This window comes from Cervus canadensis, chromosome 8 (genome assembly GCF_019320065.1).
Source record: "Cervus canadensis isolate Bull #8, Minnesota chromosome 8, ASM1932006v1, whole genome shotgun sequence".
Classification (NCBI taxonomy): domain Eukaryota; kingdom Metazoa; phylum Chordata; class Mammalia; order Artiodactyla; family Cervidae; genus Cervus; species Cervus canadensis.
This window is the reverse complement of record NC_057393.1, coordinates 13,173,306-13,197,034: the sequence shown is the minus strand read 5'-3', so window position 1 is coordinate 13,197,034 and position 23,729 is coordinate 13,173,306. Positions and strand designations below refer to the sequence as shown.

The 23,729-nt window shown below is 38.7% G+C and overlaps 1 protein-coding gene across 3 annotated transcripts in view; it reads right to left on the bottom strand.

The window, feature by feature from the left end:
- The window catches only part of FAM204A (family with sequence similarity 204 member A), a 32,189-nt gene that overhangs the window by 4,234 nt on the left and 4,226 nt on the right, over positions 1–23,729 (bottom strand). For 2 of the 3 annotated variants that reach the window (XM_043475318.1, XM_043475317.1), the window contains 5 exons: positions 21,558–21,796; positions 20,960–21,047; positions 20,803–20,833; positions 20,518–20,617; positions 11,846–11,935 (listed from right to left, as the gene is read on the bottom strand). In XM_043475318.1, the coding sequence (XP_043331253.1) occupies positions 11,846–11,935; positions 20,518–20,617; positions 20,803–20,833; positions 20,960–21,047; positions 21,558–21,791 (543 nt within the window). In that variant the 5' untranslated portion in view covers positions 21,792–21,796. The remainder of the gene's footprint in view (positions 1–11,845; positions 11,936–20,517; positions 20,618–20,802; positions 20,834–20,959; positions 21,048–21,557; positions 21,797–23,729) is intronic. The other variant, XM_043475319.1, reaches the window with a different exon arrangement.

Below are 23,729 nucleotides of genomic sequence, written 5' to 3'. Positions count from 1 at the left end.
ATACAGATACTCGAGAATTTGTGGGTAAGAAAGCCAGGTCAACCTTATTTTACACATGCTAAGAATGGAAACTCTTAATGCTTGGGCCTCTGAAACTGCCAAAGTCCCATCACAAATGCAAAGATGCCGTTCCTTCTCTCCTCTCCTCCCTCAGCCCTTCACCCAGCTGGACCAGTCGCCCGGATGGAGCACCTTCCCACACCAAGGCCCCTCGAGGGTCCACCAGGCCTGTGGATGAAGATCTTGAAGCGCTTTACACATTTCAGTAGGACAGACAGGAATTTACCCTGATAAGGCTGACAGAGACATCCAGTGTCTTTGCTTTGGGCTAGAATTAGAGCAACTCGGTATGGGCGCACCCGTTATCTCACACTGATCAGAAGCTCGGATTGGCAGTCATAGATGTGATTAATAAAACACGGGAAAGCTAATTACTACTTGATAAACACACTTTGTGTGATGGGCAATTGCTTTTCACTCACTGACAGAAAAAAAGAATATAAGGGGTGCCAAGAGGCAAACAGGCGGGGCCCCAGGACCACAGCGTTCCCTGCCAGCACCCCCCTTCACACTCCTTCCATCCATCTGCCCCAGTCCTAAAGGCCCCAGCAGAACAAAGCGTCCTCTCAGCCCCAGCCCCCAAGACTCCTCTAACTCAACCCACCACCAACTTCTTTTGGTATTTCTCCCGCCCCTCAGCTTCTACGCCACAGCCTACGGTTCCGACACTGGACTCTCCATGGCCCTCTGGCCGCAGAGCTGTTCCTCAGTGAGTGTGTCCAGGACAGGCACGGGGCTCTTCTGTTTTTAGTGGGCTCCAATTTTAAAAATGCCCGCCTACATAGAAGGCTCAAAAGTATCCGTTAAAACAACAAGGGCTACAAAAATCTCTTCCTGGTGTTTCTTTCCTTTTCTCTGACCACAGCCTACTGCGTTTCAGCAGCCAGCAGACTTGCGGACAAGAGGAAAGGACCCAGAAGCCACTCTCCAGGCAAAGAATTAGAGCCCAAGGTTTGGGGACCTGCTTGCCAACAGTGAGGCACGGCAGGCGGTTAGGGGCTGACAGGTAAGGAGAGAAGCTGACCGAGGAAAGTGAGGTTTGGCTTGCCTGCCATTCCTTTCAGCTCACCTTGGAGAACAGCTTCTTTTAGGATGAAAGAAACAAGCGGTCATCAAGCACTGTCAGGCGTTTACAAACAAGAACAAAAACAGATCCAATTTTTCAGTCCAGGGAAGAATACACATAAAGAAGGTAAGCAGATGCAAGCAATGTGACAGTCAAGCCAGTGTGCTGAAATGGTCGAAACCCAGAGGAAAGCCACTGAAGGAAGGAGGGTGGATTGTCGCTGAGAGCCCACCTGTGACAACAGACCAACTCAGAGTCTTCCTGACACCCAAGCCAACACCAGCACCACTACCGTCATCACCATCTTTTCTCACAAGGAGGACATTCATGCAGCCAATATAACGAGGGCACAGGTGCATTATTTTGCCAGGCACTGTTGTAGGCACTGCAGACACGGCTTTGAACAAGAGGGCTGGGGTGCAGGGAGCTAGGGAGAAGGGGCTGTCAGTTACAGCTGATGGCGTCAACCCCCGCCCTGTTCTCTTGGCTCTCTTTTCACTTTCAGTTCTTCACCACAGAACAGTTCATCTAACTCAACTAAGAAAAGGCTAAGAATCCAAGGGCTGTAGCTTCCTCATCGAAGGAGAAAACGAAGCTCAGAAGAATGCTGTGGCATCATTCATCATGAAGATGGATTTCCTATTGACTAAAATGCCATCCATTTGTCATAAATGTAAAAAAAATCAAGTTAGTGCCTGTTGGGTTAGGCTAGTCAAAACCACAGTATCAGACAAATCTCCAAATCTCACTGGCTGAACTTTTGTTTCTGTTTCACTTCACATCAGCTGTGGACTGGCCAGGCTCTCCATCTGGTGCTGCCAGCATCTCAACACGCGGCTCTCGAGTCTCAGCGGCGGAGAAGAGCTGGCTGGGGGGGCTCACACTGCCTCTTCAGTGCTTTAGTCCAAAAGCGACACACAGCGTTTCTGCTCACAGCCCCCTGGTCAGAGTACAATTCCACCTGGCTAAGGGGTGCTCGGGGACGCGAGGGGAGCAGGAAGTGCCCCGGAGGAACTGCCTACTGTCAGAACACGCAGCTTACCACTTCCGTTTAAGAGGTACGCCGGGTCCCCCCACGTTCATGTAGGACAGTCTCCTTCTCTGTCTCCCACCTCCAAAAGGTAAAACACGGAATTCAGTATTTGTCTGTCTAATTATACTCCTACGTATTAGACAGCAAATACAAAGCTGATATATGATAGCTTTGCTGAGATCACCCCGCCTCAGCTAGTTTATCTTCTATTTAAATTGAGCCTATACTTTTGAGTATGAAACAAAAATGACCTGAACTATACAGCTGCTATGTACCATTAACTGTGAGACAAAATTATTTCCTGAAACTGTCGCAAATTAGGGTGTAGCTTCTATTTTTAGCTTATTGAAACTTCCCAATATGGGTTTTCTGGATTTGGAGTAGACAAACCAAAGACCATCTATCTCAGTATGTCTGGATGCTGACTGTGGTCATTTGATTCACGTGGGACTCCTTGCAGCATAGTCACATATTCTCAGAAGGGAGAATTTCTAGCAACATGAAGGCCAAACCCAGCACAATCAGCATCACAGCAGACTGAGCGTGCACGCACCACGTAAGACAGAATAAACATCTTACAAAGCATTCATGACAATGTAAGAAACACGTGTTTACATGAGAGGGCTCCATCGTTTTGCAGACTAAGTGAACAGCGTAAGCGATCAGGTACATAGGCAATATTCAGACTTGCTTGTAGGAAAGTTTGTATTTTCTAACTGTATTTTGCCTGGGGTTACGTTCAATGAAATGTTCTTTAACTGATAAACATTAAACAAGCCTGGTCTATGTATCTAACTAAAAGGATCTTTTAGCTTGTAAGGATGATGAAAAGTCATATCAACGCCAGGGCCTTTGCATGCTTAAGACGAATGTGTTTTACTTATTCCCAAGGGGAAAAGAAAAAACGGAAATATTTGGAAATCCGAAAGGATCATAAGATCTTCTACAGAAGAGACAGTTGAGAAGAAACGTGTTTTCCCAGGCAAGAAGACTAAGCCAAGCTCCAGAAGATAAAAGAATACTATGCTACATTTCAATATTACAAACAAACAATATAGGTCCCCAAGAATCCCCCTTTTGCTCCTCTAAAAAGAAAAAAGCGTCTTCAGGCCCAATGTAAACATCACAAAACCTTGGTCAATGGTTTTTACATTAAAAACCAGTTTCGGGTCATCAGATAACTAGAGCAACACCATGTGGGAAGGAATTTTTTTCAAGAATAAAAATATATACAGAATTTTTTCTATGTGTCGCCAAAGTATCAGCATTTTCCATATAGAACATCCAATATTTTGCTGCATTTTAATTAAGGTGTCTAAACATTATCACAAAGAACTGCAAATTGGTCAGAGCAAGCGGTAAGGAAAATTAAGCTCTAAAGGCTTTTTATCACCATATTTCAGGAACCAAGGGTGTAAAATGTTCTAATTTGGGATATATTAAAAGCCATAAAAGGTCTTTCAAAAAGATTAATGGTACTTTGCTTGGATTTAAGATAAGGGCTTTAGCTGGTTGGAAAAGCAGGGCCCTGGCTGGACCCTTGAGGCATTCATCTTTACAGCCACTTGGAAGATTTGTAAAAGCGTCTGCATAACCTCAAGCAAATGCACGGCGACATTTTTTTAATTCCTTTCAATTTTACAGGTTGAGCATGTGTAAATCATATTGGGTTGTAAAACAGATATAACGGCACATCGTGTAACATAGTCAAGATTTTTAAAAGACAAACTTGCAAAATAAAGTTAGTTTTCCTTGCTAAACCTTGCCCTGCTAAAGTTTGCTGATATTCATTTGAAGAATCTGATTCAAACAGCTTCATCTAGCATCACTGTAAACTTCTCATCCATTTCATAAAAAATTTTACTCATCTTCAAATTACTAGCTTGTAACAGATTTATGAAGTTTCCCTCCCTTTTGCACACTTTCAAGGCACTTATTTAAAAATACCAATTATCATACTTTAACTTTTTATGGAATAATAGGTCTCTATGAAAAATATTTATGCCATTCTCTTTTGTTCTTTAATTAAATGAAAACAGATGTTTTCTGAAGTAAAGCGGAACCATTACTGGAGTACTTAAAGTGTTAAGGTCTTTAATTTTTATATCAGTTTGGTCGACAATTCCTGATTGTCTTTACTCAAGCTCAACATTAATGTCAAGCAAGTTACCTAGGAGACGAAAGAGATCAAAGAGACAAAAACCCCTCCAATGTCTGATTAATCAAGCCTGCAAACAGCTTATTTCTTTTCGCCTGCATGCAAGTATGAAAATGAGATTCTGGGAGCCGAACATTGTGCAGATTTGTTCATTCTTATCAGAACAAAGCCAGCGGCAGCTTATTTCATGGATCATTGGCACTGTCATCAGCGCTACACAGAACGGGTGACAGCTCCTCATTTTGAGGCTTGAACAAAATTAGCAAAAAGTCGGCACAAATTAGCCTCTCATCTTTTTGGTAATATGACATTATTCATTTACTTTTTATCCAATTTTTAATTTTTTCCTTGTCAGCTATCCCTTTCTAGTGTCTCTTGCATGGCATCATAAATGCCTTCTTAAAAACAAGCAGAGAAATAGCCAAAGTTGAAATAACATGCAAAGTTCAAACAGCAAAGAAGAAAAAGCACTTCCAAGGACCGCTGATGCTTTATTTTTTTCTTTTTAATAACTTTCAAAACTTTGAAAAAATACTGATGAACAGCTCAGAATACCATGAAGTTAAGTTTTATGAAACCGATAGTATATTTCAATAAACCATATGACGTGGCTAATGTGTTTTATTCAAACCACAGGTTAACATGGCAGGTGTTACAGTGAATTCAGGATGTCTCCAGTGGGACTGGTACATTTCCACGGACATACCTGAGATGCCGAAGCTCTGAGGACAGCAAATAAGCTATGCCATATCCAGTCATTTAAATACTGACTTTAAATCAAGTCTTCTTCCCTCTGTTAGAAAGAAGAGCCTAATTTCACTGTCACCTTAAAATGTGCGTGCACAGGTTTCCATGTTTGTGTACTACATGTATCTCTGTTGTGTGCACAACTGCACAAACACCTGTTATTTATTTTAACACCTATAACTTCAAATCAGTTAAAGCCAAATGGTTTTTACTTCAAGGCATAACCCAACAAACCCTGTTTTTAAAATATGATATATTTGTATAGACATATTACATATATTGTATATTTACATGTATAAATATAGATGATTCACGTTGCAATTTATAAAAAAAATGTATTTAGCCCATGATGTGTGAGAAGATATATTTTGACTCATATCCTCAACTCTGATTTCATAATGAAATAGTTTATGTAACACCTGGTTTAATGATGACTATTAAGGCTTCAAATTGTATGTAGATTACAGTATTCCAAAGGGGGGAGAAAAGATGTTACACTGTCGAAATCACTCCTGGATAGAGACATTCATATTCAAGCAACTTATTCCATTCATAAGGGAAAAAAATTAACCATAAGCTGTTAGATGCTTTACACAGTCCCCATCAGAAAGACAGTTTTTCTTTTTTTTTTTTAAAGAACTGTAGTACTGTTTTCAGCAATTTCTTTATCTCTGTTCTTCTAAGTAAGAAAGCTTATTAACAAGCTTTGAACTTAAAATCACATTTACAATAATGTGCCATCAACAGTTTTATAAGCTAATTAGAAAAAGATTAATTAATGACTGGCTGCTAATAAAATGGCAATCATGAAGAAAGAAACCAAGGGTGCTAAGCTTCAACTACCACCAATTAAGAGCTAATTACAAACAAATTATATATGTGTTTTGCTGTGGGCTTTAATTTACTAAAATGGTTTTAATTAAAAGAGAAAACATGCTGATTAATTGAACTGCAGAAAAAATCTACAGTATAAACTGTGCTTTGTCTGTCTCTTTAATTAGACTTGTAACATCTGAAATCTTTTTTTAAGGTTTGTTAAAAGCACCATAAACATAATTAAAAGAGAGCATAAGGAACACCATTCTAGGTGATCACCCAATCATACCCCAGAGGTTAAGAGAAAATGTCCTCAGTGCAATGAGATCTAAAAAGCACACCTAAAAGCTTGAGGAAAACCCTTCACTCAGTACCATTTTTATTTTTCTCATATTAAAATGCTCCAACTTCAAGGATGTACACCATTTTTTTATAGGTAAGAACGTATCTTTCAGCTCCACGTAAAGGAATTCAACTAGGCCTTCCCTCGCCTGGACAGGCCGAGCTTATTTTCCATACACTGTGCTACCTGTTCATCTATATGAAACAACAGAACTACTTTTAAGAACTAAGGAGAACAAGGCTTCAAAGAATTAAAATTACCATTGAAAAGCCCCCCGGACTATGTACAGACTACAAAATGACACAAAGAGGAATGTTTAAATTAAAAAACCACTGAGAAATGACCAAAGTTAATGAAAGTGAGTCATTTCTACATGATCCTTAACGGAGGCACACACCCCTCCCTCCCTGGCAGGCAGCTTCCCCAGGTGGCTGATCACTGCCGACCAGCAAGAGCCTGTTCAGTGAGGACGTCTTTTCCCCAGTGTCCTGGATTCCCTCCCAGTGATAATCAGTGAAATATACTGCAAAGAAAATGGTCCTACACTCTGCTGTCTAATGGAAAGACCAAAAGAAAGAAAAAGTAAGGGGTGGGAGGTAGGGTAGTAAAATTTCAAAGAGGGACATAAAATAAATTTTGCCAGACAGTTCAGGCATTAGATGACTTTGAAACAACCTATTCTTCATATACACTCCTGGAATTCACAACAAAGGAAATCTCCTTTCTGTAAAAATAAGATGTTGAAATGGAGATATTTAATTTTAATTTCTTAATATGTACCAGTGGGTACTACTTAATGTATTTGTACTTCGTTTACCCTATCTTCAGTGGTTAGAAACCATAATAATTAAGAAAATAGAACGCACCTCCTGGCCTTCTTAGAGTCACAGGTTCTACTGATAAATTCTGATAACAGCTAATTGGAATATATGTTCAGCTTCATATCTGAACTAACTGCCTTACCTCTGGAATCATGGTTGTTAAGAGAGTTCTAAAAGTAGTCACAAAAACAGGAAGAAAATAATTTTGCCCTCTGGATTAGAGAATCAAGAGTTTAGAACCACAAGACTTCTTCACTATAATATCCATGAACTCAGCTCTTTTTTTTTTTTTTTTTTGTATGTGATGCAAGCAAACAACTTTCCTAAAATATCAGAGCTCTGGAAACAGCACTGATCAGCAGCAACTTCAAACTCACCAAGTTTGGCAGCATCTCTATCTCAAAACTTGAAACAAATGTTTCAGTTCTGAACTCTGGATATGCAAATGCTCCAGGTACTTTGATAGCTACATCTGTCAAAACTGTTCTATTAGGGGAGATTATTTTGGGGGTAGGGGGTGAATTATTTTGGGGGGAGGGGGGAATGTCTTATTCCATCAAGACAATGCAGTGTGTACATCGACATGAAATTAATAATCAAAATGAAAGGGTGAATTATAGCCAGAATCCTCTCGAGGAAACTACAGCCCAACAATAAATTGCAATGGAAAAATTCTGAGTGCCAGAACAAGTGCTGTAGCATAGGAAATATTTCTGAGAAATAGGAAATATTTCATAAGAAATGTTTCTTCTTACACGTTAACATAAAATACAAAAACTAACTCCTCAAATGTGTGTATATATACCTCTCCAACAAGAATACCTTAAGACTTTTCTAGGAAATGGCTCTAAAAATAGAACTTCAACAACAAATTAATAATATACCCCAAATTTACACAGTATTTAATGTATTTAGCTAGGAAAGAATACAACTCAATCAATTCAAACATTGGTTTTTTAAAAAGACCATTCCTACCTTGCCCATTTAAATATTAACAAGCTATTACTATTTCAACATTATTAACTTCACCTATGTTTTGGAATCCAAAAATCTAAGTAGCCTATTTAAGAAATTTAATACAGCTAAAATTAAATTTTCAGTTTAATTCATACTGCCAATGAAATATTTATCATTACCTATAAGAAGAATACTATCAAAGTGAGACACTTTTTTTTAATCATTTGTACTTGTGACACCTTGGTTAGATTCTAAATAAATACTGTGCTTAAGAGTACTAAAGGCTAAAGTAATAGGTTGATGCAAAAGATTAGGATATGAAACATTTTATACCATTACTCCAACTGAAGGCTATTGACCTTAGCAAAGATAGTAGCAGATTATAACCAAAATATTTCAGATATGAATATTAATACCTTGAAAATTTTTTTTAATTACTATAAGTTACATAAAATAGTTGTAACATTACAACATGAAGTATGTACTGATGTTTCCAAGGAATTAAGTTTAGTTGGTGCTGTCAAAGATCATCCTGTTTGAATCACTTACAGAAAAGGTAACCTCCAGGGGCATGAGTTATATACAAAGCTCAAACAAAATTCACTGGCAACCTCTCTTCCCCACTCATTTTTGCCCTAACATGGTACAGCTATAATTGAAAGCAATATATTTTCTAGTTAATGTAGGTGTGACTCATTCAATGGTAGAAATTCACTGTCTGCTGCCAAACCAAGTTGGTTTTTATGTACAGCAGGCTAACATGAAGATGCCTAGAGACAAAGTCTGTTTTCAAAATGTGAGGTTCAACTGAAATGCTGCTTACTTTATTAAATCTAGGCTTAGCACTTAATTTTAAATACTTGTTTCTACTGGTTTCTACAAATTGGTATGATCTGGACTGTAACAAAGTGTGTCAGAAAAGATAAGAACCAAAGGATGGCATTTTTGAGGATCACTATCAATAAATGGAATGTTCTTCCAGCTCAGGCCTGAGGTTAAGAAGCTATAAATGTGCTCAAACATGCGTGTGAATGTGCGTGTGTATGTATACATACATAAATAGTAATTTTTTAAGAGCTATTTTTTTTTCAAATTAGAACATTTTCATCAGTATGACACAAACCAAATGTATTTTTCCACTTTTATCTCTCCTCCAAGATTGTTAACAACAAAGAAGGATTTAATCGATAGGATGGACTTTCCCAAAGCAACCACATTACTACCTGGCAAAGTCAAACATGACAGCACAATCCTGGTTTCCAACATGTGAACTTAAGCCATCCCCCACACCAGATTACACCCATCTTTAATGTCATCATTAATTTAAGGGTATGTGATTCTGGAAAAATACGTGCTTGCTGTGTGATAATGCTAGTGCACTGACAGCTTTATTCTGACATACCAGTTTGTTTTATTTTGTTCTGTTCTGTTTTGAGAACTGTTTTCAAGGCTCATTCTCAGACATGGGTTCTACTTTTGACTTCACTCTTCTCAATACTGATACTGCCCTATTGGTTTCACAGGCTTATAAATGTTAAACATCAAAAATTAGTTTCACTTATTACAGTTGGAAAAGGCTTTAAGAACTCTGAGATCTGTGCCTCTGAGCAAAGGCTTTATCCGCACATCCCACTCACTGCTTCTTGAAAAAAGAAAACAGTGCTGATTAAAAACCTGTATACCTGATTTCCAAAAGGACACCTACCATGCATGTATACCTTTAATTCATAAAGGGTTTCTGCCCCAAACTCACGATTACTTACTCCTCAAAATCTCATCTTTCATATCCAGTGATTGGCACCAAGGAGATAAATTCGAAAAACTTAAACCTCAAACTAAACTGTTTATTCAAGAATTCCATCTTGATTACTTTAGTTATTCTTCCACAGGTGTTTAATTAACATGGCATCAGTATCTCTCCAGTGTCTGTGTCTGGCCAGTAAACACTTTCCAGATGTCTTTCTACTTATACAAGGAAAAGAGGAGGGCACAAATTACTCTTTTTCCTTTTAACCAGAAATCTTTAACCCTACGCTAGATAAATTTTCTTTCATTAGAATAAAACGTTATGCTGGTATGAAAGTAAAAAGAACTCTTGAGAAAATGCTTACTATCCTTACAAGTGCTGAAAATGGTGTATATTTCTAAAGCAATCTCATTTGTCATAAAGCGTGACAGGAAATAATAACCTAAATGGTTATTATTTATTTATATAAATATTATTGTTATTATTATATTATGTACTATATTATTATTATTAAAATGGAAAATACCTAGTCAGTAGTATGCAATTCCCATTTCAAAAATAGCAGTATGACAAAGCAAAACAGAAACAGAAACTCAATACCCTCAAATGAAACACCCAGGTCTGAGGCCTCAGAGGCTCTCCTCCTGCTCGCTCTGACACACTGCCTCCCGCTCACAGGTGACCGCTGATGAGACAGACAAGCAGGGACTGAACATGCAACCCTGGTGGACACCAGGCCCCACAACCCCAACCCTCCCAGCACATCACTTAGGGAAAATATAACATACATACATAAGAGATTCTAGAATCCAGTATCTCACTGAAGGCAAATTTTAGATCTGATTTGCCAGGTAAAGATGAAAAGTACACTCAAATAACATTTTCAAGATCTTAATTATAATAGTAATTGTCTCAAGCTGGAAAACAATCAGCAATGACAGCTAAAATTAGTAGGTAAAGAATAGTGAGAAAAAGAATATCCACAGTCTCAAATCATCTCTCACCTCTCTGTGAGATACTTATTAATTTACACAGGGAAGAATAATGTTAGAATAAACCTGGAGACACCACCTTAAGCAAATAATCAAAGGAACATCGTCAATAAAATAGACAAATAGATGCCACATGCATTCTGATATCCTACACTGAGGACACTTCTGTGATTTTCCCACCAATACATGTATAACATGAATCTAATCATGAGGAAGCACCAGACAAAGCAAACTTGACAGACATCCTACAAAATCATCAGCTACTCTTCAAAATTACTAAGGTCCTGAGAAACACAGAGAGACTGATGAAACATTCCAGACTGAAGAAGACTAAAAAGACACAACAACAAAACTCAGCATCCGAGACCAGAAAAAAGAAAATTTTCTTTTGCTATAAAGGCAATCACTGACATATTTGGCAAATCTAAATAAGGTACATAAATCAGAGAAGAATGATCAAGCAAATGTTAACTGTTAACATTTCAGGTATCTGAGTGAAGGGCAAACAGAAATTGTTTTACAAATTTTGCAACTTTCTCCCAGAAGGTGCAAGTGAGAATCTTCTGGATGCCTTGGTACTTGGGAAAAGAATATTCAATATACGTATCAGCTTTATACTACAGACTTTTAGGTTAAAAAAGGCTGAGAGTTCTTTAGGGCTGAGGGAACTATTTAGAATATGCAGTAAGAAAGCATTCTGGGGAGAAAGGGTTAGGAACACGCTGAGAGATGTGACCCCAGAACACACGGCTGCCCTCAGGGAGAGTTAAACTGAGCTAAAGATGAAAATGGAAAAAGAAAGCTAGCCTTTTCAGCACAAATGGCAGAAAGAGCTCTGAACTAGATGAAATCTAGAGGCTGAAGATCAACCATGGATTATTTCCAGCATCAAGATTTAGATCAGAATAATTTATTAACATTAAAGACAAAAATAAAACCCAGTATCTCAAAATAAATGGGAGATTAAGAGGGAAGAAAATGGACAGGAAGGAAAATCTTAGATCAAATATTTGAACACTGCACTTACTCGTGATCATGCAAAGAACATACACTCATTTCAGAAGATTTGAAAGCACAGCAGAGCGTCATGGTGGGGCTGACTCACCTCTCGAGTAGCTAGCTGGTTGCTGAGTTCCTCAGCCTTCTCAACGTTCCACTCTTCCACAGCTTGGTCTATCCTCTTTTCAAGTCCCGACTAGAAAGAAAAGAAATCTCAAACTTAGAGGCAGGAAAGAAAGGCAAACCCTTGCTAGTAAAGACTATGTCACGGGACCACACCAAACACATTATGTACTTAGACTACTTCATTCCTACAATGACCGCAATGGTAGTTGCTACCCCCATTTACTGACGAGAAAGTGAATCAGCAATAATAACTGACTTATCCAGGGTCAGACTTAATTGAATTAAGAAGGAAATGCAAATCCACATTTCTGTGATCCTAAGGACTAAACTTTCCCTTGATAACAATATGTTAATAATAATAAGCTTGAAATTATGGCATGCTTATTATATAGCACACCCTTTCTCACTATAAGAAAGCTCATTTAATCCATATAACAATTGGATGAAATAAAACTGTTATCCTGTTTTGAACACAAGGAAACAGAAGTTTGGACTCATCAATTTATCCAAGTCACAGAGTCTGTTAAGTGTTAAGCCATCACATGAATCTATTAATAGATTTGCCCAGAGCCCATGTTCTAAACCACCCTTTTCCTCTGCCTCTTTCTCTACTGCCCATACTTGCATTCACCAGCCCCTCCTAGTCTCTGACTACGGGTATTAAGCTGGATATTAAACACAGGAGGAAAGTTATATTTTACTTTCCTATGGAAATGCTATTTACTAGCTGAAGATACTTCATGAAGTCATAATTAAAATTTTCATGGGATTACCAAACAGACTTGGTAGGATGTACCATACCCTATGAAAAGATACTTGTTAGACTTAAATAAATGAGTTTTGGTTTGTAGAAATAGTTACCAAAAAAAAAAAAAAACAAAACAAACAAAAAAAAAAGAAATAGTTACCAAAGAAAATACAAATTTTTTAAAGAGATAGTCTAATATATGTTTCTTAGAAGAAAAGTTTATCCCAATGGCTTATCTCATTTTTGGTTAGTAGACTTCTCCCTACTTAACCTAATAAAAGAAGTCCAAGCAATGTCTCTTCCATCAGAGTACTGCTTGATTATAAGAGAAACTTCACTCCCATGGAGCCTTTGTTGAAACAAGACTCTAAAAACGCCCACGCCTAAAAAGACTAGGAAGCAAAGACCAAGGAGGCTGCTGACGACACCTATATTAAGTGTCTATATTAACATTCCAGACTGTCCCTTCTGACCAATCCTTCACCCCACCCAGGCCTGGAGGACGATGCAGTTTTTCCCTCGCTCTGGACTGGAGCTTCAGAGTGTCATTCAGGAGCCTCTCCGAGTCTCTGAGCCCAGGCCATGCTGCTCTACTGTCCTTTTTCCATCCTGGTCTTGTGATCATCCACCAGTCTCCAGAAATTTCTTTTTTTGTATTGCTGCAGATTTCTTCTCTTGATGACTGAAACAACATCCTGGACTCACTCTTCCAACATCCTTCATCTTCTGGGGCCACTAAATAATAGCCCCCCCCACCCCCACCCTACACTCGAGTCAGGGACTCTACAAGTGTGGTCTATGTTCCAGTTCAAGTCTGCAAATGATGACAGTCTGTGAACTGAGCTTGTGCCAGAATGCAAATCAACTACATGACTATGCATAGGTTTGCCTAGTTGATTTTTTATTAGAAGCGGATGGGTAAGGTTTGATGAGGACAATCAGACTTCTTCAAAGAAAGAAGGCGTATACTGGGTTACACTCAGGCACAAGTACTTTATCTCCTGGAACCTTTGAATACACTTGCTCTAGGTCACATAAGAGCTTTACAATCTAGAATTCTCTCCAAACACAAGATTCTGTCCTTCCACTTACCTCGAGTCCTCAGAGAAAGTGAACCTATCGCTTCATTTGGACCCCATACTCTAGCACCATCATATTTATTCTCACAGTCCTTCAGCCCCATCCTGAGTCTCCTCTCCTCCCTTCAGGCCTGCAACTCATGAATAACCTTTTCAAACTAGACTCTAAGCCTTAAGTTCTCAAAGTTCAAGTCTGAACCAGCAGCGTCAGCACTACTTGAGAACTTGTTAAAAATGCAAATCTGAATCAGAAAACTCTGGGGGTGAGGCCTAGAAATCCATCAACTTAACTCCCTTTGGTTACCATGGAGACACAGATTACAGTGAAAGTCCCCAAAACGGAAAACAAGAACATTCCCTTTTTCTGGAAACTTATATGAACTGCTGAGCTGATTGGTATAATTTTCACTGAAAAATAAATGAGCTAAAATTACAAATCTCTCTACTATCAATGAACTCCCATTCCCCGAGCCATTCCAACCAGCCTCTGATATAGCAGAAGAGCACTGGGCCGGAAGTCAGAGAAGGCGACGACAGCACTAGGCAAAGGAGGTACTTAACTCACAAGCTTCAGTTTCCTTAGAGAAAATCAGAAAAGCAGCACGGACGACCAAAATTCTCCCCTGGAAATAAAATTCCAGAATTCCCCTTACATGTTCAACTTTGTTTTTAGCTCTTTTAGGAGTTTTTTTTTTTTTAATATCAATAAAGTTTCACTAGATATGACTTTGCTTTTTTTCTTCCCCGTTTTCTCTTTTCTTTTCTTTTTAAGCAATTTATTTAAGTAAAATATAACAGCTTCTTTTGGCTTTGAAAATTTTCTGCTTCCATATGCACACCCAGACTCTTTGCTTCTATAAGAAGATAGTAACATTCCAAATATTTTCAAAATGCTTAAATAATAATAAAAACCCTGAGGTCAAACATTTCTATCACCTTAAGACCAAAAGCTAACAACAGTTTACAAAGAACATAGTGGCGGAGGTTAAACCTGGATTCAAATCCCAGCTCCTCTACCTACTGGCCAAGAAACCCTGAGTTTTGTTCCTAAACCTCTACAGGCTGCAGTTCTCTCACCTGTAAAATGAGAATATCACCACATACTTTGCAGTTACAGTACAGGCAAAAAATAGGATACCTAGCAAAGTTTTTAGAACAGTAGTCACTCAATAAATAAGGTATTCACATTATATCTATCAGGATACCATTAAAGAGAAGGTTCACCTCTATATAACTACAGACCTCATTACAGTTAGTCAAGGGCTCAGACACAAGTATAAGACCCAAGATTTCAACTTTGAGTCAGTCAGTCATCTCATGAACTAAGATTTGAGTAGTAAGGCTTTGTCCAAGTCATAAGCTGGACCCCCGAGTAACCTTTACCAGAAACCTCTTTCACACCGCAGGAGTAGCAGGACGCACAGAAGCACTGCTGATCCTCAGCAGGGCCTCAGTCCGTCCGTCAGTCAGCTCAGTCGTGTCCAACTCTTTGCGACCCCATGGACTGCAGCACGCCAGGCCTCCCTGTCCATCACCAACTCCCGGAGTTTACTCAAACTTATGTCCACTGAGTCAGTGATGCCATCCAACCATCTCATCCTCTGTCGTCCCCTCCTCCTCCCGCCTTCAATCTTTCCCAGCATCAGAGTCTTCTCAAATGAGTCAGCTCTTTGCATTAGGTGGCCAAAGTACTGGAATTTCAACTTCAACATCAGTCCTTCCAATGAATATTCAGGACTGATGGGGACAGGATTGATGATTAAGGCCTCAGTGTGCTCCTAAGATGCCTCTGGCAGGACCCAGAATTTAGCTTAAGATATATCTCAGTACAGACAAACTTAGGGATGGCAAATTGGTCACAGGTGGAAAATCTTCTAAGGCCAGTATCTGACAGGTTCCCATGAGGCAATAAGTGACCGCTAACTAACAGTTTTATTACAGATATCAAGGCAGTAGTACTGTAAGAATCTAAGAAATTTACTGGTACTAGGCTTAACATTAAGGATTAACCGTCCCTATGTGTGTAGTAAAATCTCTTTTAATATACCGATTAAAACTGTTTAGGTCAAACTGTAACATAATGCATTTCTACAGATATTTTGCTACTGAATATTCAATCAGATAATACATTCAACTTTTAAACCTTAATACAAATGAAATGTCCACTCAAGTTTGCTGCTCTATGATCAGATCTAAATATCTAGGGAAAAAATTAGGTAACTCTCTCCATAAAGGAGGAAGAAAAAAAAGAATTAAGTGTTGTTACTTTTACATATAAATCACACACACTTGAACTATTTGAATCAAGTCAGAAAAGATCCCCTGGAGAAAAAAATGACAACCCACTCCAGTGTTCTTGCCTGGAATATCCCATGGACAGAGAAGCCTGCCAGGTTACAGTCCATGGGGTCACAAAAAAGATAAGACACACTCAGCAAATAAAAAACAAAGTAAAACTAAATACTATTACTTCAAAAGAATCTAGATTTGGGACCATTTTCCTTTTCAACCTGCTCTGTTTTCTTAGACAAATCATGCTGGGCTTCAGTTGCTTCATCTGTATTATGAGAATAATAGCTGGTAGGTATTAACCCACCCAACAGGGATCACATAAAGATCAAGAGAGAAAACTCTGTACCTGATACCAGAGGAACATCGGGTACCTCTACATTCCCACCACCAGCCACCCGACTCCCTACCACTCCAGGCAGCCAGCCTATGATCTGTGTACCGGATCTCCATGTGAGAGCCTAGTAAGAAAAAGTATTCTTCTAAAAAAACAAGTTTGAAAATAGGCACACAGTACACCAGCAGCTTCCTCTCACAAACAAAAGTTATCCCAGACCTCGTGCAGTCACTCTACAAATTATTAAACGCACCTTTGGTTTTTCTTGCCAAAAAGTACCCATTAAGTAGACATAAAACTACTCCCAAAGATGACTGCTGACTAATCAAATTGATGCAACTAAAGAATACTTGAGGCATTTATAATGAAATTAATGAGTAAAATTTATTCTAAAGAAATTCCCACATAGATTCAACATTAATTATGTTACGATTACAGAAGTTTTGTAAGACCCAGAACTGCTGCCAGAAACACGATTATAGCTGTATTTAATATAAGAACACTTTCAAAACAGCTCTATACATTAGGGAGATTGTGTTTTAAAATATAAGCCTCTGTGCGTTGTCAGGGAAGCAGGTGACAGCAGTGTTGTAAACACACACCCTTGGTTGAGCAACAGTTTCAATAGTCTGGCAGTGTTCCAGTAAAGGGGGGTGGGGGAGAAAAGAATAACAAAGATGGATCACACAACAGACTTAACAAGTTCGTTTCATTTTACCATTCTTGAGAGTTGAGTGACTGAGTGAAAAGGGGACTAAAAAGGGTTGCTAATATGGTAACAGATCAACCTTTGCTCCTGAGAAGTAAAATAATGGACCAGAAATCCATGCTGGTTTTGTCCAAACTGCATCAGGGATTTTCATGATCCTCTCTAGATTTCTCAGCCAGTAGCTATTATCTGGTGGACTGACATTTATTCTTAGCTTTTATTTTGGTGTCTCCAAAGTGGACATCTTTTACTGTCTATTTACTCTGTTGGACTCATGGTAGAGACTGGCATGATAGCCCAAGGGGGCATGGAAAACAGTGATCCAAACCAAAGAATAAGTGTGAACCTGCTGGCATGCAATTAAGCTGAACTACCAAGAAAATTGGGCTTCCCTGGTGGCTCAGAGGTTAAAGCATCTGCCTGCAATGCAGGAGACCTGGGTTCGATCCCTGGATCAGGAAGATCCCCTGGAGAAGGAAATGGCAATCCACTCCAGTATTCTTGCCTGGAATATCCCATGGACAGAGGAGCCTGGTTGGCTACAGTCCATGGGGTCGCAAAGAGTCGGACACGACTGAGCGACTTAACTTTCATTTTTCACCAAGAGAATATGAAATCATCTGGCTTCACTGAATCCTTCCTTTACTCTTATGCTTACACTTACTAATAGAATGTTAAGTGCTGGCAACATCCTGGGCAATACTAGCCTGGCCAGCATCAGTTTCCTTGTTCAGGAGATGCCACGACTTTCTTAGTCAGATATCACTTATACAGAGAAACGCTGCTGTTAAGAAAATCCAAACTTAAAACAGATCCGTGAGTATTTATAAAAGGATTTACAGCAGTATTCCCTTAAACAGAAATTTCTTTTTAAAATGGAGTTTGACTTATCACTGTTTTCTAGAATACATCTAATATACAATGTGAAACAGAACACTAGCTCTTAAAATTGAGCTGTACAAAAGACTTTGCACAAGGAATCCTAGTATCCTTTATTAAAGTTACTCTTCACGAATTCCAAACTTTAGACAAAGAATAACTTAGCCATATCTTGCCAATTATCAAGAAGGTACAACGTCATACATGTAGGGAAATAATATTCTAATACAGACAGACTGTAAAAAATACTCTCAAAATTTCTATTTTTTGAAAAGGCTAAAATACTGAATTTTATGGCTTTAACTTCACTAAGAAACAATTTAGATATTCTAAAGTAAATACAGGATTCACTGGTGGCTCAGACGATAAAGAATCTGCCTGCAGTGCAGGAGACCCAGGTTCAATTCTGAGGTCAGGAAGACCCCTTGGAGAAGGGAATGGCAACCCTTTCTTGCCTGGAAAATCCCATGGACAGAGGAGCCTGGCAGGCTACAGTCCATGGAGTTGCAAAGAGTCAGACATGACTGAGTGACTTACAATATAGTTATGAGAAAACATAACAAATATTATAAACAACTGAAGATCAAAGACCACCTAATTCACAAGCACAACTTTTAAAAAATATTTCTGATGAGAACCAGTATTTCACCATTTCTGGGAATTCCCTGGTGGTCCAGAGGTTCGGACTTGGCGCTTTCACTGCAGGGTCCCAGGTTTGATCCCTGGTTAGGGAACTAAGAGCCTACATGCATGCATCATGGCAGTAAAATAAAATATAATTTTTTTTAATTAACATTTTTCCCTCAAAATAACAATCTAGTCAGCAGTTAGGACTTTAAAGCAGGTGGGCCAGAGACGGCCTGGGGACCACTGCTGTCAGCATGAGCCTCCTCCCTCAAGCTTTGGAGCAGGTCTGTCACAGTCAAGAGCATCCTCCCCACAAGATCCCTCCTCCCAGCCCGGCAGAGCAGAATCACAGTCGTCCAGAGCACAGCAATCACGTTAAAACGCTCATCAGCCTTTTGGGTGGTGAAGCTGGAGAACTGAGAATGGTGGAACAAAGTCTGGGTTTTAGCTTCAGCTCTAACCAGTGATTTCTGTAAGAAATTTAGCATTTCTGTACCTGCTTGAACATTTGGGAAAAGGAGATTGCTCAACATCTCTAACTATTTGCAGTACAAGGTGATCCTGGTACCAATTCCCCAGTGTTCAATGGACTAGGTGGCAAGAATTCTTGGCAAAGTTGGAATCAACAGTTCACTTGTAAAAACTCTGTTGTGCCAGTTCTTTAATGCATGTGCCCTCAATGAGGCACCCAATTTTAAACCCCAATGATGGGTTTAAAAATCAAGCAGTTTTTCACAAGAAATACTGATGAACCAGAAAACAGTAACAATATCTATGTACATACAGTAGTATACAGCAATGATCCTGTCCGTATATGCAAGACACAATATCCTTGGGCTTTAACCAAGAGGCCTCTGTACCTCCATTCCAGCCCAGAGCTCAATTTCCATGCTCCTGAAGTCTGTCAACATTCCCTGAGATAAATGTGTAAGTTACTCATTCATTCTAGCCTCTACCAAATATTAACACCATCTATAGACCGGCAACTGCCCAAGCATGCATCTCGAGACTCAGACTCTCCTCCAAGCTCCTGCTTCATCTTACCAGTGGTCTACTCTATTCTGCTTACTGATACCACCCATGCCCCGAAATGAACTTTGGATAGGCCTCACTCTAAATCTCCCCTTCAAAGCTTTCTCATCGTTGTTATCAATGTGGCTATTCACACCACTGCTTAAGTAAAACCCTGAATGGTTCTCTCCCATCCTCCTAATTCCAATCTCCCCACCACTTCATAAGCAATCCAGAGGCAAATACTGTCCATTCTACTTCTACAGTGTACCTCAAACCCATGCTCTCGTCTACCTTCAGCAGCACCATTCTCACTCAAGCTCCCATCATCTCATGTCTAGCTGAGTCTCTTAACTGTTCCCATCTGCTTTTGCTGCTCCAAGGTCCATCTTCGATGTAAGATGCAATCTTTTCAAACATAACTGTAATCACGTCACTCCGTTCATATAAATCCCTTGAATGGTTCTCAATTGCATCGTGACCAAAACCCAGTTCTTTACTGCGTCCTTTAAGGTCCTGCACAGTTTGCTCCCTGCCTGCCTGCTTCTTCAGTCTAATCTTTGGCCATTCACGTTCTCCTCGCTGACGCCACCCAGCCAGGATGACCTCCTCACTGCTACTCCCATGTCCCATGACGGCCCTTCCTCCCCAGCAGGATCTTTACCCAGGTTATCACCTCTACACTAGTGGGTCTTACACAGATGGCTCCCTGCCATCCTTCAGGCTTAGTGAGACAGGCCTTCAAAGACCACTCAGCTAACGTGGGGCCTCCATATTAATTTCTTCACAATACCCTGTTTCTTTTTAAACAGTTTTAAAAAATGATTTGTAACTATGTATTTGCTAGTTTACCTAGCATCCTGCACACATTAACTTCTTCACTGAATGAATCAATGAGGAGAAATACCTTAGGTAAGACTAATTACAAACAGTTCCCACTGGCGAATAGAAAATGCAATAAAAAAGATCTTACCTTTTCAACTTTTTTCCTTTTAACAGGTGGGTCAAACCTCTCATTGACTCCAAAATACTGGGTAAGCTCCTTCCACTGGGTTTCACTTGAAGACTGTTCACTGTAAAAAGATAGACAATAACTTAGCTTTCACACAAAATGTACTCATTTTTACATTTACTGTTTTTAATTTGTTACTACAATTATATTACATCAACTACTTCTTAGGTTTCAGAGGTAATTCAACTATTTGTACAAGTTCTACAATACTGTCTAGGACAGACAGATATTTTAAATTCCACCTACCTATGAGATTCTTCTTCATTCTTCAATTTACCTGAAAAGAATTCACAAAGTATCAATACCTAAGCATTTGGTTATTTCAAAATGATGGTTATTAAAAATTGTTAAGTCCAACTGGTCACAATTTAACACTATTGACAATTAACCTGAATTAAAACACCTTTTCTGGAGCGTTTTCTTTTTTTCTTTTCGGATCTAGAAGCTGAGGTTTTCTGCTCAGAATGCTTTTTATGCAATTCTTGAAATTTCTACATAAAAGCAAAAAAAAAAAAAAAAAAGAGCAAATATGTTTTGAAGCAAAGTATACATCTGAAAAATGACATGTCAATAAAAACTATATTCTTAACTTTTATAAAAATACAAATATAATGAAAGTAGTTTAGTTCTTAAGATGCTCTATTGTCTGAGACTTTTACAACCTGAATTATCCTCATTTATTTCCAAACAAGTCAATCCGGTAATTTAGGGGTAAAAGTCAATGACTCATAGACTTTGTAACAGATTAAGACTGAAACTCTCACGTATTGTGTTAAGCAAAGTAGTTAATCCTACTAAATGTTTTTTTTCCTTCCTCTTTTTATGAAAAAGAAAACAAAAATGAATGCCGAGTGACCAATGAGCTGGCCACAGACACAGAGAGCAATAAAATCATTCAGAATCAATCTTTCCTACCCGTTACCCACCAAGAACACACACATTCTGACCCTGGCAGAGACACAGGCACAGACTTCAGTGAGAACATGTGAGAGAAAACCTACGTTCCACATATTTAAGGGAATCCCAGACGGACACTCTGCATACGCATTTATATTTGCCTCTGCTTCAGCGTCTGGTCCGTCTGGAGGAATGTCTACGGCCTCTGTCTTTTTAAAGGTCCCATCTTCTTTGCCCTCTTGTGAGTTAAGTTCAGAGCTCTCTAATGTGGTATCATCGTCAGAACTCAATTCAACATCACTTTCATTTAGGCCAGGAGGTAGCAGCCCACTCCACATCTTTTCTGCTCGAGGGGGAAAAAAAATGAATTAAGATATACAAAGTAGACATGGAAAGAATTTTAAAACCATTAAAAGATATACCAGGAATTTAATAATTATACCAATGGTTTGGAGAAAGTCCATTTATACTTTTTAAAAATTGGTATAAAGCAGGATATACCCTCCATATCAAAATAATTTAAATATTTTGCTTATATAAATTTTTTAGAAGTGTAAGGTAGTTTAAGTAAGTCTGTTACAAGACACACCTACAGCTGAATGACTTAATGACAACAAAATCTTGATCCTCTAATACATGAATAATTTTGTCCAAAAAAGACAGGAAATTCAGTAAAAGCATTCATAGTTCAAGAATGTTAAAAGCCTAACAATATACACTGGAGGTAATTTAAGAATTATAACACTAATATTTCAAGCTGTAACAATTAGAGAAGAAAATAAAATTGGATTTCTCGCCTGTATTTGAACGTATAAAACTTCAGGGGACTTACTATTTATGGAGGAGGAAAACAATTACACAAAGGAAAATGTTTAAGCTGTGCAAGCAGTTTGAGAAAAGTATGGTGGTAAAAAGGATGGCCCAGTTTTACATTTTACACTGCTTGTTAAAATAATACTAAATGGAGTATAATCTTCACAAATTAACAAAAACGTATAGCTTTTTAAAGTAACAAGACTGTATTCGGAAAACAAATTCGGGGTGACTTTTATCATTAGTTACACAGCCCCTTGGTAGAGAGAATCATTAACTATTGTTAAGTCTAATAAAAATAATTTTTAAAAACTGAAGTTGTAATCATTTTCTAAAATTATGGTAATTGAGTACATTTCACTCTTAATCTCCATGGCACAGTCTAGTTTAGCATACACAATAAGCCAAAACTAGTTCATTTAAAAGATCCCTAGACTAGAGAAGCTGGTTGTTCTGCTCATGATTTACCATCAACTGAAGGAATAAAACGGAAGGGTGGAAATCTTTTTCGCTATCTTTCTGCCCTCTATTGTGTTAACGGAGTATAAGAAAACCACCAGCACTGTCTCTGAGACAAAGTATCATGGCATTTTGCATACTCTGAACAATGGATTCCTGATCACTTTTAACGACCTCCTCCCAAGTCCAAAGAATCAGCTCTCACTTTTCACAGTTTGGGTCCAGTCTCATCAGCTGCCGGCTCTCTGTAAAGCATCTTCACCAAAACACTGTTTTGGTTGTTTCAGAGGAAGATTTCTAACATCTAACTACTCTAACTGTAATTCTGAGGAAGTCATTTTTAACACCTCTGACCCTGTGTTTTCATCTGTAATATGGGGCTAATTACCCTGCACACAGGGTTATTCTCAGAATGAAATGAGGTAAGCTACTTAAACACTCTACACAGTGTTCAGGAGGTTCTGGGGACTTGATCAATGACCACTTCTTTGTGCCATTATCATTTATTTCTGTGGCCATGTACTGCATTTTTATCACTTCTATTATGGGTGGCAGCATCTATATAAGGAAGTTTTGAAATTTCTAATGTTTGAGATGAATTCATTTAGTAATTGATAAAAAGTCATTTAACTCCCTGATTTCCACAGTCTGACATGAACTTTCAATTAAAAACACTGATGTCTGGTTTTCTGAATGGAGCAATAAAATCAGAAGCAAATTACCAGGAAGACTGAACCTAAGCTTCAAGGCTTGTCTTTTGCGTAAGTTCTTCCAAAGCACTATACCTGATTTTGTATTTTGAATCTGTATTCCTTCTTTTAAAGAGGACTCAAATTACATAAATTCCAAGCCCTATAAAACCTGCTATGTGTATGCGTGCTTAGTTGCTCAGTCATGCCCAACTCTGCAACCCCACGGACTGTAGCCTATCAGGCTCCTCTGTCCATGGGACTTTTCAGGCAGTTGGACTGCCTGAAGTTCAGACTTTTCTGGAGTGGGTTGCC